This window comes from Papio anubis, chromosome 17 (genome assembly GCF_008728515.1).
Source record: "Papio anubis isolate 15944 chromosome 17, Panubis1.0, whole genome shotgun sequence".
Lineage (NCBI taxonomy): Eukaryota > Metazoa > Chordata > Mammalia > Primates > Cercopithecidae > Papio > Papio anubis.
In genome coordinates, this window is record NC_044992.1 from 57,813,482 (window position 1) to 57,831,685 (window position 18,204).

General features: G+C 36.3%; 1 protein-coding gene across 18 annotated transcripts in view; it reads right to left on the reverse strand.

Annotated features, from left to right (window-relative positions):
* CEP112 (centrosomal protein 112) overlaps positions 1 to 18,204 on the reverse strand; it is a 551,317-nt gene that overhangs the window by 179,372 nt on the left and 353,741 nt on the right. Inside the window, exon 1 of one of the 18 annotated variants that reach the window (XM_031657718.1) lies at positions 9,954 to 10,618. The exons of 16 other annotated variants lie outside the window; for them this stretch is intronic. In XM_031657718.1, the coding sequence (XP_031513578.1) occupies positions 9,954 to 10,115 (162 nt within the window). In that variant the 5' untranslated portion in view covers positions 10,116 to 10,618. Of the gene's footprint in view, positions 1 to 9,953; positions 10,623 to 18,204 lie in introns of those variants that run through there. One more of the 18 variants, XM_031657717.1, reaches the window with a different exon arrangement.

An 18,204-nucleotide genomic window follows, 5' to 3' on the forward strand; every position in this document is an offset into this window, starting at 1 on the left:
GTTGCTTATAATTCTTTCTTCCAGCAAATGCTAGAAGTTACTTTCATACAGAGATTGCCAAATAAGTATTTGTGAAAGCAAAAACTAAAATGTTACATACGTTTGTTTTTTCCTGCCTCACTTAAAAATATTTTGTGTATGAACAAACAATATACGTGATGATTTATATAGGTATATATTATTCAAAATTAATTTTAAATGAAGTATAATATTAAGGGCTATTTTGAAAACCCAGGTATAAGGAGACTGCTACTTATTATTTAACATAGATATTCAGCATATTGACTAATGTTCTTCATTTAATTTAGAGGTTAATTAAACCAATTAGGTTATGAGAACAAAATCAAAATATTGTCTAGTTAAAAACATTTCAAAACAGGGGCTAAAATATGAGACTGAAACAACCAATAGCTATTTAATGGAGAAAGATTACAAAATTGTTTGCTAAATAACTTTCTTCTTTCTTTCTTGCAAGATCAAATCAAAGCAAAGATCACATTCCCTTCATGTTCATGCAAGTTCCTGTTCCCGTGATTTTTAAAAATCTGATTTCTCCAAAAATTGTCTTCCAAAAACTGTGCTATTTATTTCTAGCTTCTTGAACAGTAACGATTAGGTTTATAAAAACTGCACAAATTTTGTTTTGGCTCTATTCATTAGATCTCACAGGGTATTTCAAAAATAAACCAGTTCCAACATCTGGATTTTTTATCAAAGTGCTTGGCTATATAAGGCATATTTTTAAAAGATGGTACAGAGCAGTTAAAAATCATGCTGAAACACTACTCTGGAAACTTTTATAGTATTTTATTTTCAGCTTATAACCTAGTAAATGCAGATAACATGGAAATTCTACAGAGCCTGACAAATGTAATTTGCTTACCCTGGGTAAGCTTCTTATCTGATTTGAACTACTATGTTGGGGCTATTTTATTCTTAGCTATATTTTATGTGAAATAAACTAATTTGTATTTTTTTACAAACTTATGTTAAAATATATATTTCATCCTTTAGGTCCTGATCAGTGATGATGCCTTTTCTTCTTTGTACTGTCAACACTTAACACGCTGCCTAGTTTATATCATCATTATTCAATAAATGCTAAACTTGAACATGAAGTTTAACTGAACTAAACTGGTCTTGTAGCAATTTACAAAGTAACCCAGAGGGTCAGATAGCAATGTGATATTCAGTGAAGAAAGTAATTAAACATTTTTCTTTCACTTGAAGTGGTTCTAAATATACAAATATATTTACTTTGCATTCCTTAGGTAGGCAGCCATTTATCTATCATGAAAAGAGTTTTTAAAAACTTTTTGTTAAAATAACAAAGCCCTTGTTGCAGAATACTAAAAGTCACATATTTTAAGATACCAAAATCTTAAACATGTTTAGCTCTTTAGAAATAGAAAACTAGCAAAAGATAGCGTAATCAGCAAATAATCTCTCATCCCCTTCCTTACTACTCCCCCACCATCCTGCCTCAGGATTCAGTTCCAGTGAATGATCATCAGAAGCAAAACCTGAAGCCAAAGTCTTTCAAAAATTAAACAAATAAGGCAAATGCTTGGCAAGTCTCAATTTTGTTATAACTTTCTCCTCAAGGTTACTATTATAAGACTATCTTGTAATAAGGTTATTTGGGGACATCCTCCATTCAATCCCCCTTAGATGGTCTGAAACTAAATGATTTCTACTTCAGAAAAAAATACTTCTATAACAGGGTTTTGGTTATTTAGCACAGTAGCATTCAAATAGCAGGAATTTAATTTTTGTTCAAGTAAATACTATCTGCTCATTAATTTGTTTAATCATAAAATGATTTCACGAAACAATACAGTTCGTGACTTCTTAAAGAACTTCTGGAGTTGAGATTGACTTTTAATACATTATGTCTCACACTAATAGTCACTCTATTTTTAGAAAAGGTAAAATCAAAATAATACCTATTACACCTCCATTCTAAGGAAAAAAAATATGTTCCCTGAGGATGTTGCTGAAGATGTTAATTAACCATATTACACTTGTCCTCTTGTTGAGAATCTCTTGTAATTTTTTCTCTAAAGATTTCAATCCAATAATTTTTGAGATGATGACTTTTAAAAGTTTATTGCACTGAATCTTGTTTTAATTGTGATGCTTTTTAAATTGACATTTGCTACTGAAAAATGTGGAGTCAAATATAGGTCCTTCAGCAGAAGTTATCCAACGCTCAGAGTGCGTTGTGTTTTCATGAGCACTACCACTAGCCTCACCTTATTTTTTCTTTTATTTTCTGTTAGATGTGATTCCTTACTTTAAAAGAATCTTGCATTTTAAAAGCGACCTTGAGCTTCCAATATTTTCTCTCCTAATGATATGAAACAGTAAAAATAAAAACAAAACAAAACCCCACACCCTCAGCATAACTTAAAGCTAGAAAAACAATACAACTTCAAAGTAACTGTGAGTAAAAGAACAGATAATTATTTCAGGTAAGATTCACCAGTGGTTCAGACAAAATTAGTGAACAAAAGTCTAAGAATATGTGCATAGTCTCAAAGTATGTCTCGCAAGATATTTTCATCTTAGAAATGGAAAACGATTAATTTTACAGCACAGAAACCCGGCAGATACCATCTTTAAAAAGTGATTAATGTTTGCATCACCAATAACAAGATATTTTGATACCATGCATCCTTTGATATAATGCATCTGAGAAAGGCACAATAGCACTTCTGTATTATTCTTGCCAGAAACGCATAACCTCAATCTAATCATAAACAAAGTGAGAAACATTGTACAAAATAACTAGCAGCGAGTACACTTCAAAAGCATCAAAGTAATGAAAGATAAGGAAAGACAGGGGAGGTGATTGAAGGAGAATAAAGAGATATAACAACTAAATGCACTGTGAGATCCTGCATTGGGTCCTAGAACAACAACAAGAAAGGACTTTAATGGAAAAGCTAGTGAAATTAAAATAAGATTTATAGTTATTTCATAGATTGTGCCACTGTTAATTTCCTGGTTTTGGCAATTGTACTATAGATAAATAAGATGTTAACATTAGGGGAAGCTGGGTGAAGGACATATGGCAATTCCCTGTACTATTTTTATAACATTTTAGTAAGTGTAAATAAAAGTTTAAAAACAAAAAAGTTAAAAAAGCATCTTCAATCTTTTTAAAATAAGTGGGATTTTCATAAACAATTACTGTCTGACATTCTTCCGATTTTTCCTAAGCTCATAGCTTCCTCATGTTATCCCCTTTGACTGCCTCAGAAAATTCTTCATATCTAGTGCCAATTCAAATATTGTCTCTCTTCCATAAAATATCCCGATTCCTACAGACCTTCTCAGATTTCCCAGCATTGTACCCTAAAGTAGAAGTTTACCATGCATGATTAGATAGTCTTCTAGTTCCTTTTTTACTTGTATTTCTCATTGTCGCCGCAATAAGAAAAGCCCCCAAAATGCAGTGACAATGTCTTTTCGTGATTTTCCCCAGCACTGACCTAAATATACAGTAAATGCTTGTTAAATATATGTTGACTCATTCACTCATAAATTATTTAAGGAAACTAGAGATTTATAAGTTCACATCATCCATTTTACAGCCTTTCTGTGAAATTAGATATCAAATACAGGACTGAATGGGCCATTAGTTATAATTTAAGTATGGCAATTCTGATAATTTCTTATTCCCAGGAAGTCTCTAAATTGTAAAATGTATGATACTTCCTTCAATTTAATAAGGTAGTTGGGGTTGAATAAACACCAGAATCCCTAATATAATTACAACAATTTATAGATATATAGGCCTAAATTACAAATCCTTAGAAGCTCATTGAAAACTGTTAGAATTCCGCATTCAATATTAACATGAAATGTACAATAACATAAGCAATTGTCACAAATAAGATTCAAATATACCAATGTTTGATGAGATATTTTCCATGACCCGGGGTTGCTTCCTTAGAGTATTCCTAGGATGTCTACTGATCTGTTAAAGTCATGCAATGGGAACAAATGTCCAATTTTTTTGCCAAGAAAATACCATAGATGAATATTAAAAACAGTTCTGTAAGCCAAAATTCACATCTGCACACGCTTAAAATGCTTAATATAATATTATCATTAAAATTTTGTGTCTCTAAAATCTCAAAAAAATCTCAATTACTGAAATTGATTAGTGTACTCTAAATTGTGGAAATATGGATGTGTTTGTGTACTAGTAACTCTTTTTGGCATCTATTTCAGGCTTGTTTATATTATACTATGTGTGTGTATATATATACATATATGTAGAATATAAAGTTCAAAATATACTCTACTGAGGTAACCAACTAATTACAGGAAATAAAATATGTTTAAGGGGAATACAATGTGTGGAACTTAAAGGGATTTTCTACACAATTAGGGATTCCAATTCATATATATATATATATATATATATATATTTTTTTTTTTTTTTTCCCTGAGACAGAGTCTTGCTCTGCCGCCCAGGCTGGAATGCAGAGGCACGATCTCGGCTCACCACAACCTCTGTTTCCCAGGTTCAAGCTATTCTCCTCCCTTAGCCTCCTGAGTAGCTGGATTACAGGCACATGCTACCACACCCGGCTAATTTTCTATTTTTAGTAGAGATGGGGTTTTGCCATGTTGGCCAGGCTGGTCTCGAACTCCTGACTTCAGGTGATCCACCCAACCTCAGCCTCCCAAAGTGCTGGGATAACAGGAGTAAGCCACCGTGCCCAGCCTAATATTATTTCTTTAAAAAACCTTTTAAAAGGTCACTAATTCATTAAGAAGATATCACAAGCAATGCTGTAAAAAGCTTTTTTTAAAACCATTTTTAAAAATATGTGCAGGGAAAAATATATTTTGGTCTGATATTGAAGAAGAAATGATTTGCAAAATTGTAAAAATATTTAAGTACTCAAAATTCCCAATTCAATGGAATATTTAGAATACATGCATATATAATACTACTTTAAAATATTTCTATATCATTTTATTTTTAAAAAGAATGATTACTACAGCAAGTTAAGATGAAGAATAATTTGTATCTTAAAAATAGGCATTTAAAAACAGACCACTTTTTCTATTCCATATTAGTTTATATTGTTGCTATTTTTTAAAAAATCACATGTATGGCATAGGACACAACAAAGTACAGTCTTCCTTAGGTATCCACAGGGGATCGGTTCCAGGACTCCCGTGATACCAAAATCCAAAGCTACTCAGCTCTCTTAAACAAAATGGCAGAGTATTTGCATGTAACTGTGAACGTTCTCCCATATACTATAAAACATCTCTAGATTATTTTTAATACCTAACACAATGTAAATCCTATGTAAGTGGTTGTTGTACTGTATTGTTTTTACATTTGTATTACTTGTTATTGTTATATTGTTATTTTTATATTTTTAAAAACATTTTTGATCTACGGTTGGTTGAATCCATGAGTACAGAACCTACAGATACGGAGGACAGATTATAAACTGAAAAATTACAAATGCTCATGTATTTTCCCTGGTACATTTGATTCTTCATAGGTTAGATTTGTTTTGAGGAGTCATTTTCCAAAATTCACCAGTTTATTAATAACATATACCACTGTGAAAAATAAAATATGTTGACATATGTGGCATAATTAAAATTGATCCCTCATAGGGAAAACTAGTATGCAACAGGTATTCGGCTAATTATATATGTAGAAAAATTCCAAGGAATCTACCAAAAAAAGTGACTAGAATTAATAAATGAGTTTAGAAAGGTAACATGGTACAATATCAACATTAAAACATATATTTATATATTAGCAAAGTTCTTTGTGCAACCTCTAGATGCTGAAAACTATAAATGCTGATGAAAGAAATTAAAGAAAACCTAAATAAATGGTAAGATCTTCAGTGGTCATGGACCAGAAGATGCAATTTCATTAAGATTTCTGAAGGGGTGGCCTGCCCCTCCACACCTGTGGGTGTTTCTCGTAAGGTGGAACAAGAGACTTGAGAAAGGAAATAAGACACAGAGACAAAGTATAGAGAAAGAAAAGCGGGGCCTAGGGGACCGGCGCTCAGCTTACAGAGGACCCACGCCGGCCCCGGTCTCTGAGTTCCTTTAGTATTTATTGATAATTATCTTTACCATCTTAAAGACAGGGGAGTGGCAGGACAATAGGATCAAAGAAAAAAGAGGAAATCGGCAGTAAGACATATGAACAAAAACCTCTGTGACATGAATAAGTTCAAAGGAAAATGCTGTGCCTTGAGATGCATATGCAAACATCTCCATAAACTTTTTAGCAGCATAGTTTCAGTCTATCACATGGGGAGAAACCTTAGACAATACCTAGCTTTCCTAGGCAGAGGTCCCTGTGACCTTTGGCCGTGTACGTGTCCCTGGGTAGTTGAAATTAAGAGAATGGTGATAACTTTTTTTTTTTGAGATGGAGTCTCACGCTGTCGCCCAGGTTGGAGTGTAGTGGCGCGATCTCGGCTCACTACAAGCTCCGCCTCCTGGGTTCACGCCATTCTCCTGCCTCAGGCTCCTGAGTAGCTGGGACTACAGGCGCCTGCCACCGCGCCCGGCTAATTTTTTGTATTTTTAGTAGAGACAGGGTTTCACTGTGGTCTCGATCTCCTGACCTTGTGATCCGCCCGCCTCGGCCTCCCAAAGTGCTGGGATTACAGGCGTGAGCCACCGCGCCCGGCCGAGAATGGTGATAACTTTTAACCAGCAAGCTACCTTCAGGCATTTGTTTAACAAAGACACATCCTGCACAGCCCAAAATCCATTAAACCTTGAGTCACCGCAACACATGTCTCTTGCAAAGGACAAGGTTGGGGGTAGGGTCACAGATTAACAGCATCTCAAATACAGAACAAAATGGAGTCTCTTATGTCTACTTCTTTCTATATAGACACAGTAACAGGCTGATCTCTCTTCCTTTTCCCTACAGATTTCAACCTTAATGTAGATTAAACACAAATTTTAAAAATATCCCAGTAGGACTTTGTATAGAATTCATTATGCTGATTCTAAGAAAAGCAAAGAAACCATCATAGGCAAAACAATCTTGAAAAAGATCAGTGTTGGACAACTTACACTACCTCTCTAAGACTGACTATAAAAGCTACAGTAATCAAGATAGTGTGGTATTGGAAAAGGATAGGCATATAAATCAATGGAAGAAAAATAGAAAGTCCACAAGTAGGCCACACATATGTGGTCAAATGATTTTCAACAAAGCTGCAAAGGCAATTCAATGGAGAAAGGATAGTCTTTTCAACAAACAATACGGAAACAATTGAATCTTAATCCATACATTGCACCCTCCACAAAAATCTACTCAAAATGGACCACAGATCTAAAAATAAAACCTAAAACTATAAAAGTTCTAGAAGAAAACAGGAGAAAAGCTTTGTGACCTTAAGTCAGGCAAAGATTTTTTACACACAACACCAAAAACATGATCTATAAAAGAATAAACTGGTGAGTCAGACTTCATAAAAATTAAGAATCTCTGCTCTTTGATTTGGGAGAAAGTGTTGGCAAATCACATATATTATAAACAACTTGAATCCAGAATACATAAATAACTCTCAAAATTTAATAATTAGAAAATAACAATAAAAAATCAGAAAAAGATTTTAATAGATACTTCACCAAAAAAGATACTCAGATGACAAAATATACACAGGAAAAGGTGCTCAACATTATTAGTCATTAGGGAAATGCATGAATGGTGAGATATGTGTATTTGGATGACTAAAATAACATTATGAACTCCACAATATGAAGGGTTCAACCTAACTGGAACTCTCACACACTGCTGGTGGGAGTGCAAACTTAGGCAGCTACTTTGGGAAACAGTTTGGCAGTTTATAATAAAATTTAAAAATATACTTAACATACAGCTCAGCAATCTCATTTCTATTTACTCAAATTAAAGTGTATATTCATACAAAATCTTTATGTGAATGTTTACCAACCTAGATATTTCCCAGCTGGAGAATGGATAAAAGCTTTGGTACTCCCATACACTGGAATATTACTAAGCAACAAAAAGGAACAGATTACAGTGACACACAACAACATGGGTGAACTTCTAATGTATTATGCAAAGGGAAAGAAGCCAGACTCAAAAGGCCAGCTACTGAATATTCACATGACATTCCAGAAAAGGAGAACCTATGGTCACAGAAAATAGATGAGTGATTACTAGGAGCTGGGGCATGAGAAAAGAAGTGGGGCTGATGACAAAGGTCCAGAGAAATGTTTGAGGGGATGGAACTGTTCTTTATCTTGATGTGGTGGTGGTTTGTCAAAACTTGCAGAACTGTACATAACCTATGTAAGTTTTATTTGTCTTAAAAAGAGGAATAAATGAAAAGGTAGAGGAATACAAGAAAGAGCTTGACTGCTTCTGAGTTGGTGTGGAAAGGAGGAAGGCAGGGACATCTTTGAGGAAGAAAGATGAGTTACCAAGTCTTCCAGGCAGAGGGGAAAATGTGTGTGAAGCCACAAAGGGAGATCGTTCACAGCCTATTTATGGAAAATGGAGTTGTCTGGGAGTGGTTACAGCACAGAATGTTATCTGTGGTGGGAGAGACAGTTAAGAAAGGTAGAAGATATCAATTCACACCCATTACAATGGTTATTATAAACAGTGTTGGCAATGATGGCACTGCCACTAGGAATGTAAAAGGATGTAGGTGCTATGGAAAATGTATGGCAGTTCCTTGAAAAATTACAAATGGAATTATCATATCGACCAATTCCTACTTCAGAGTATATACCCCAAAGAACCGAAAGCAGAAACTAGAACAGATACTTACATACCCATGTTCACGAAAACATTCATAATAGTCAAAAGGTGGAAGCAACCCAAGTGTCTGTCCGTCGGCCGATGGATAGATGAACAAATGGGATATACACATACAATGGAATATTACTCATTTTTAAGAGGAAATTCTGACACATGCTACAACGTGGATGAACTTGAAGACATTATGCTAAGTGAAATAAGTCAGTCATAAAAGAACTACTACTATATGATTCCATTCATATCAGGCACCCTAGAGCAATGGTCCCCAGCCTTTTTGGCACAGGTTTCACGGAAAACAACATTTCCACGGGATGGGGGTAGAACGATGGTTTTGGGATGAAACGGTTCCACCTCAGATCATCAGGAAGTAGCTCACCTGCTGCTCACTTCCTGCTGTGCAGCCTGGTTCCTAACAGGCCACAGACTGGTACCGGTCTGCAGCCCAGGGGCTGGGGATCCCTGCCCTAGAGCATCAAGTACATAGAGACAGGAAGTAAATGATGGTTGCCACGGGATAGGGGGAGAGAAAATGGGAGTTATTGCTCAGTGGGCACAGGTTTAGTTTTACAAAAAAAAATTCTGGAGACAGACAGTGGTGATGGTTGCACTGCACAACAATTTAAATGTACTTAACACCACTGAACTGTACAGTAAAAACACAGTTATCATAACTTAAAATTAATTAATTAAAATAAATATGTAAGAAAGAAAAACAAGGAAAGGTACAGAGGGGAAATGAAATTATGCAAATCCTTGACCAGACAACTAGGAAGCTGTGGCAACTTCACTTTTTCTTGGGCTACAGCACTTTGTAAGTTTTTGAGCAAGGGAGGAAATGCCATTAGCTCACAATCTACCCCTTCCAGAAAGTTCTGCTGGATTCTGCCTGTTGCCCCCAGATGTCAGACACCTCCCTGTGTTTCCCAGGGCAGGCAGTCCAGCATATCTAGATGATGGCCCTTATTTCTGTTCAATGTGATCACAGTTTGTTCCATCATCCCTGCCCCATCAAAATTCATCTCCTTGAGGGGAGGGGCTGTTTTTATATTACCAGTGCCTAAGTCAGGTCAGCAATGAGATTTATTTTTTCAGCAAGATCCTTATGTCAGGAGGACAGAGGTGGTCTTGTTCTTACCTTCTTCTCTTTGAGGTTAGATTTTCCTGTATCCCTCAGAGGCCTCAAACTTCCTGCCTGCTCTGTCTTGGGGACATTACCATTCTCTTCTTTCATCTCTATCAGTCTCAGGGCTTGGTTTTCCTTGACAAATGGATGGTCTAAACTCAGAGAAGCCCACATCTTCGTTGACCCCCATTAAGATCTCAGAAGCAGTGATGAGAACCCTCAGTGCAAGCTGTAGGGCAAGCAGAACTTCTAACAAGAAGCTAGTGAGAGCACAGCCTCCCTCCCCTGATAGAAAGGCGACTTGGGCCCAGAGGGTTAGAGTCTCTGAGATTCCCCACCACAATCTCTTAGGCGGGGGTGAGGTGAGATAGTGACATCACAACCACACTGCTTTGCTCAGTTTCTGATGTCAGCTAATGTCATGCCAGGGCTAAAGGGCCAGCACATCCCTCTTTGTGATTCTGGTCTCCCAGGGGCAGAAAATAGGAAGCAGGCTAAAGATGCCCTCGGACTTACGGACAAGGCAATAGTATGACGAAAGCCTGACTTCTGTGCATCACCGTTCAGCTTGTAACATGCACAGTAGAGAACATTTAGAAACACAGAAAAATATAATTGAAAATTCACATATCCCATCTCACAGCGAAATGAACTAGCATATTTCTTTCCAGTTTTCCAGTTTGTAAGTGTGATGATTAATACTGAGTGTCAACTTGACTGGAATGAAGGATGCAAAGTGTTGTTCCTGGGTGTCTCTGTGAGGGTGTTGCCAAAGGAGATTGACATTTGAGTCAGTGGACTGGGAGAGGCAGACCAACCCTCAATCTTGGTGGGCACCATCTAATCAGCTGCCTACATGGCTAGAATAAGGCAGGCAGAAGAAGGTGGAAAGAGCAGACCTGCTGAGTCTTCTGGCCTTCATCTTTCTGCCATGCTGGATGCTTCCTGCCCTTGAACATCAGACTCCAAGTTCTTTAGCTTTTGGAGTCTTGGACTTACACCAGTGGCTTGCCAGGGGCTCTCAGGCTTTCAGCCACAGACTGAAGGCTGCACTGTTGGCTTCCTTACTTTTGAGGTTTAGGGACTTGGACTGGCTTCCCTGCTCCTCAGCTTGCCAAAGGCCCATTGTGGGACTTCACCTTGTGAGTCAATACTCCTTAATAAACTCCCCTTCATATATATATATCTATTAGTTCTGTCCCTCTAGAGAACTCTGACTAATACACTAAGCTTATCTATGGCTTACTTTCTTGCTCTCATGCCTCCTATCAAATCCATCAGAAAACCATATTTACTCTTAAAGTATATTTTTAAAATATATCCAGAATATGATCACCTCCCCAGCTACTCCTCTGGTCTAAGCCACCAACATTTCCTCTCATCTAGATTACCAAAGTTGCCTTCTCATTGGTTTCCCACCTTTGTTCTCATGAAGCTAGAATGATCTTTTAAAGCCTAAGTCAGATCATATCCCTTCATGGCATAATACCCTCTTACTCTCTCATTACTCAGAGTTAAAAGTCAAAGTCATTGGAACAGCCTCAAAGGCCCTACATGACCAGGCCTTGGGATGCCTCTAATGTCATTTCCAACTCACTCCCCCTTGTTCACTATGTTCTTGTCACACTGGCTTCCTTAAGTCCCCTAGCCATGCCAGCCATGCTCTTGCATTAGGGTGTCTGCACTAGCTCTTCCCTCTATCAGCAATTAATTCCTCCAAATATCAACATGCCTCACTCGACTCCTTCATCTTTGTTTGAATGTTACCTCCTTGATGAAGCCAGCTTTGGTCACATTATATAAATGGTCCCAGTCCTGGTACTCCAGAGTCTCCCTGAATCTTCTCTATCATTTCCTTTTCTTTTTTCTTTTTTTTTGCAAATCATGTTTTTAATTGTTAGATTTATTGGACATAAAATTAACCTGCCCAAATTGTTACATTCCTTGCTTCATCTCAGTTTTTACAGTGATATTGTCAGTTACGGATAATAATTATTTCACTGATCATTACCATTCCTTAGATCATACTTCAAACTGGTCAAATGATGATCTTAAACTGTTAATTCAGGGAACTGAAAATATGGAATTTTACGTAGTAGATTCCAATCTGTCACTGTTTTTTTTTTTTTAAATTTATTTATTATTATTATACTTTAAGTTGTAGGGTACATGTGCATAACGCGCAGGTTTGTTACATATGTATACTTGTGCCATGTTGGTCTGCTGCACCCATCAACTCGTCATTTACATCAGGTATAACTCCCAATGCAATCCCTCCCCCCTCCCTATCATTTCCTTTTCAATAGCACTTTGATACTTCAAAAAATTCTATGTAAGTTATTTATGTGGCATGTTCATGGCTAACAATGTATCTCTCCTACTAGAATGAACTTGGAGGGGAAAGGAATATATGCCATTTCGCTCACTGCTATATCCTAAGTGCCTAGGGCCATTGTACAAAAATTAGGCAGAAAATGCTGAAAGAAATGAGTGTGTGACATTCGTCTGTTAACTGTTCCCCAGTATCTGCTCTTCATTTCTTTTCAAAATAGTCTGCCTGCAACTTTTAGCACAGTGCATGCAAACAGGTCCCTGCTGCCCCAGGTGTGGCCCTGGGACTGTTTTCTCCAGTAAAATGTCAGAATGATATGTGCAACTTCCATGGCCATTCCCTACAAGGAAATATTTGTCTTCCTAACCTTTTTCCTCTCTTTCTGCTGGTTAAGAAATGGTGTCCATCGGAACAGCAGCCTTTAAAGCAGAGATGGAGACAGCATGTTGAGGATGATAGAGGAATCTTACTAGTCAGTCTAGGTTCCTAAATGACCTCATGAAAGAACCATTTGATCCTAGCCCTGGGCAATCCTAATAAATCTGGATTGTTATGTGTAACAGAAATAAACTTTCTTATTTAATTTCTCCACTGCATTTTGGGGTTCCCTCTTACAGTAACTTAGGCTTACTCTAACTAGTATATAAAGGATCACAAATAATTTTTCTTTTTTGATTTATCAGTATAGTGATTTATACTATTAATAATAGTGCTCTTAATATCAAACCATCTTTGCATTCCTGGAATAAAATCCATATGATTATGATGTATGGTATTTTAAATGTGCTACTAGATTCTCCTGCCTAATACTTAGTTTTTTATAATATTCAAAAGTGAGATTAATATGTTTTTAGAGAGTGTTTTTTTTTCAGTTTGACATTGATGTTATGCTAACTAAGGAATAGATTACGAGGTCAAAAGATAGGGATATTTTTAGGGTTCACAATATAGATAACCAAAGGCTTTCAGGAAGGTTGTAACAATTTATATTCCCACCAATAGCATTTTAGAGTGTTTATTCACTGCACCCTAGGCATTTTGGTATTATTAATTTAAAATGATGCTTGGTATTATTTAAACTAATTTACTTTTTCAATGTATTAAAAAATAGCATGTCTTCATTAGCATTTTCTTTATTACTAATGAGAATGAAGAGATTTATTTAAGCCAACTACACTTTTAGTGGTCATGTACTTTCTATTTGTTTATTTTTACCATGTCCCATAATGTATTCAATTTAGTTAAATTACTCATACAGTTTCAATTTTTAATTTACTTAATCTGCACAAAGCTGGATCAGGCAAACCAGGCCCACAGATAATTTTTTTTTTTTTCCATTATGAATAAGGGTTAGAACCAGACCTGACTCTCAACCCAGAACTCTTCCACTGTACTAGACCCATAATATATCTATGCAGCTTTATGCCCATCAGCTCATTCTATTGTCCTCCCCTCAAAGAAAGTCTAAACATAGGAGCCGGGAGTCTGAAATAAGAGGCTCTGTCCCTTTATCCCAACATCCCTGAGTCTCTCAATAAAGACAAAATAAGTTTGGTTCTAAGTGCATAAAATGTTATTTGAAATGTTGATGTGATGTGGAAAAAACATCAGAAAGGCTGCTTGGAATATTAAAATAATTACAGTCTAGCTATCTATGACCTACTGTCAAAAGAGCATGAATTTAAAATATACATAATGACCACAATGATATTCTATAATTAAAGTACAAAAAACATAAAAAGAAAAGGTGCATCTTTTACATAAAAAGTACTCTTATACATGTAACTTAGCATGAAAGCTGGGACATATTTAACAGTGAAAGGGATAGCAGGAAATGCTAAGTCACACAAGATACTGGGACAACAGGTAAAAGTGAGAATGTTTTGGTCAAATCAAGATGATACATACCCTATTAATGGTAACATATCAAAGTAGTACCATAAGTAATTATTTCTGTTCTTATTTGTAATCATTTCTTCACTGATAAAGATCCTAGTGAAATATATTTTTTCATTTTATTAACTTTAGTGTTATAAAAAACAGATGCACTGTCCAATTAGGCTATTACAAATTTAGCCATGAAGTTGAAAGGATCAAAAGATTTATACAAGCAAAGACTGGGAGTGGCATTAGCAAGATGGTAGAATAGATTGTCTGGCATCACTCCTGTCACAAAAATATAACTAAAAACTATCCAAAGACAAGAATACCATCTTGAGTTCACCAGAACTTGGAGGAGAAGCAGAGAAACTCCCTGGGCCCACAGAATCGAAAGAAGCCATGAATGGTAAGAGAAATATTCATGTTGGACTGTGCTGCCCTCTCCAACAAGCCATCATAATATCCCTCACACAAAATTTCTCTAGATTCAGTTTCCAGGGTAAGAGGTTGTAGACATTAGATCTCCTCAACAGTCTGGGAATCTTCACATGAAGACCATTCTGGTATTGTCCCACAGGAACTAATGGAAATGCCAGGAATACTAAACCAACTGGGGTGAATTGGGGACAAACAGCTGGCACTGATTACATGAACTAGTATATGGATCTTGGCAGCTACTCTGTACTTCAATCAGTGGGGAAGCCATATTAAAGAGACTGGTTGGTGCTGTATTGCTGCAGGGGGCAGAATCTGTGGGAAGACTCAAATTCCTGGCTAGATTTTTCCACAAACCCTAAGTGCTCTATGGAGCCTTACCCTGACCCAGAAACAACTAAAAGGTTGGGATTAAGTTCTGGTGCCTGCTTAAGTCTTCCTTACACTGGAAAACAATGGCAGGTCAGCAAGGTAGTTCAAAGGCAATGTTTAACTTCCAATGCTCACGATAAGTCTTCCCCAGACCAGAAAACAATGGCAGGCAGTGATTTTGTTTCAGAGAAGCATTTAAGTTCTTGAGTTCACCATAAATCTTCCCCACACCAGAAAAAAATGGCAGGGCAATGAGTTAGTTCCAGTGCAGTGTTAGTTCCAACGCTCACTATAAGTCTTCCCCAGAATGGGAAGTAACAACAGGCCAGCATTTAACTTCTGATGCTAAGTAGTAAAGGTCTGATACCAACAAAGAACACGTGCATAAACTGGAGGAGGTGGATGTCTCCTCAAATGTGCACCCATCAACATAAAGTTGCAAGGATTGTGAAAACTCAGGAGAAATGACACCACCAAAAGAAACTAACAATAGACTCAGAAGAGTTGACGAACTATGAAATATCAGATAATTTAGAATAATATTTTTAAAGAATTTCAGAAAATCACAAGCAAATATGGATAGAAAACTAAAGGAAATTTGGAAAACAATCCAGGAACAAAGTGAGAAATTTGACAAGGAAATTGAAATAAATAAAAAACCAAATAGAAATATAAGAAAAGATAATACAATAATAGAACTGAAAAACTCTATTGAAAGTTTCAACAGCAGACTTGACAAAACATAGGAAAGAATTAGCGAGCCTAAAGACAGAACATATGAAATGATTCATAGAAGGCAAAAGGATAAAGAAAATGAGTGAAGAAAGCTTACAAGACTTATAGGGAAAACAATAGAATATACATTCATCTCCTTGCCACATAGAACATACTCTAAAATTGATGACATAATTGGACAAAAAACAATCCTCGGCAAAGGCAAAAGAAAGGAAATCATACCAAGTACAGTGTTGTACCACAGTGTAATAAAAATAGAAGGCAAGACTGAGACTATCACTCAAAATCATGTAATTACATGAAAATTAAACAACATGCTCCTGAATGACTTTTGGGTAAGTAATGAAATTAAGGCAGAAATCAAGAAGTTTTTTGAAGCTAATGAAAGCAAAGATACAACATACCAGAATCTCTGGGACATAGCTAAGGCACTGTTAAGGGGGAAATTAGACAGAGCACTAAATGTCCACATCAAAAAGTTGGAAAGATCTCAAATCAACAACCTAACATTACAACTGAAAGACTTAGAGAGGCAAGAACAAATCAACCTCAAAGGTAGCAGAAGAGAAGAAATAACCAAAATGAGAGCTGAAATGAAGGAAACTGAGACACAAAAAGCCATTCAAAAGATCAGTGAATCCAGGAGTCTGTTTTTTGAAAAACAAACAAACTAACTAATAAGATAGATAGGCCACTAGCTAGACTAATAAAGAAGAAAGAGAGAAGATCCAAATAAACACAATTAGAAATGACTAAGGGAATGTTACCACTGAGCCCACAGAAATAAAAATAACCATCAGAAACTCCTATGAACACCCCTATGCATACAAACTAGAACACCTAGAAGAGATGAATCAATTCCTGGACACATACATCCTGCCAAGACTGAACCAGGAAGAAATTTATTTCATGAACAGACCAATAACAAACTCCAAAATCGAATCAGTAATAAATAGCCTAACAAACAAAAAAACTCCAGGACCTGATGGATTGACAGCCAAATCCTACCAGATAAACAAAGAAGAGCTGCTACCATTCCTACTGAAACTATTCCAAAAAAATTGAGGAGGAGGGACTCCTCCCCAACTCATTCTATGAGGCCAGCACCATCCTGATACCAAAACCTGCAACAGACAAAAAAAAAAAGAAAAGAAAACTTCAGGCCAATACTCTTGATGAACATTGTTGCAAAAATACTCAACAAAATACTGGCAAACTGAATCCAGCAGCACATCAAAAAGCTAATCCACCATGATCAAGTGGACTTCATCCCCAGAATGCAAGGTTAGTTCAACATATACAAATCAATGAATGTGATTCATCACATAAACAGAACTAAAGACAAAAACCACATGATTATCTCAGTAGATGCAAAAAAAAAGGCTTTCAGTAAAATTCAATACCTCTTCATGTTAAAAACTCTAAATAAACCAGGCATTAAAGGAATATACCTCAAAATAATAAGAGCCATTTCTAACAAACCTACTACCATTATGCTGAATGGGTAAAAGCTGGAAGCATTTCCCCTGAAAACCAAAAAAAGACAAGAATTCCCTTTCACCACTCCTATTCACCATAGTATTGGAAGTCCTAGCCAGAGCAATCAGGCAAGAGACAGAAATAAAGGACATCCAAATAAGAAAACAGAAAGTCAAACTTTCTGTTTGCAGACGTGATTCTATATCTAGAAAACCCTATAGTTTCAGCCCCAAAGCTCCTTCAGCTGATAAAAAACTTCAGCAAAGTTTTAGGATGCAAAATCAATGTACAAAAATCACTAGTATTCCTATACACCAACAACAGTCAAGCCAAGAGCAAACCAGAAAGCAATCCATTCACAATTGCCACAAAAAGAATAAAACACATAATATACCTAGGAATACAGCTAACCATGGAGGTGAAAAGTCTCCACAATGAGAATTACAAAACACTGCTCAAAGAAATCAGAGAAGACACAAACAAATGGAAAAACATCCCATGCTCATGGACTGGAAGAATCAATCATTAAAATGGCCAAAGCAATTTACAGATTCAACGCTATACCTACCAAACTGCCAATGACATTTTTCACACAACTAGAAAAAACTATTTCAAAATTCATATGAAGCCAAATAGAGCCTGAATAGCCCAAGCAATCCTAAGTAAAGAGAACAAAGCTGGAAGAATCACCTTACTCAACTTCAAAGTATACTACAGAGCTATATTAACCAAAACAGCCTGGTACTGGTACAAAAACAGACACATAGACCAATGAAACAGTATAGAAAGCCCAGAAATAAGGCTACACATTTACAACCACTTGATCTTTGACAAAGATGACAAAAATAAGCAACAGGGAAAAGACTCCCTATTCAATGAATGGTGTTGGGATAACTGGCTAGCTGTATGCATAAGACTGAAGCTGAATCCCTTCCTTACACTATAAACAAAAATCAACTCAAGAATAATTAAAGACTTAAATGTAAAACCTAAAACTATAAAAATGCTGGAAGACAATCTAAGCAATAC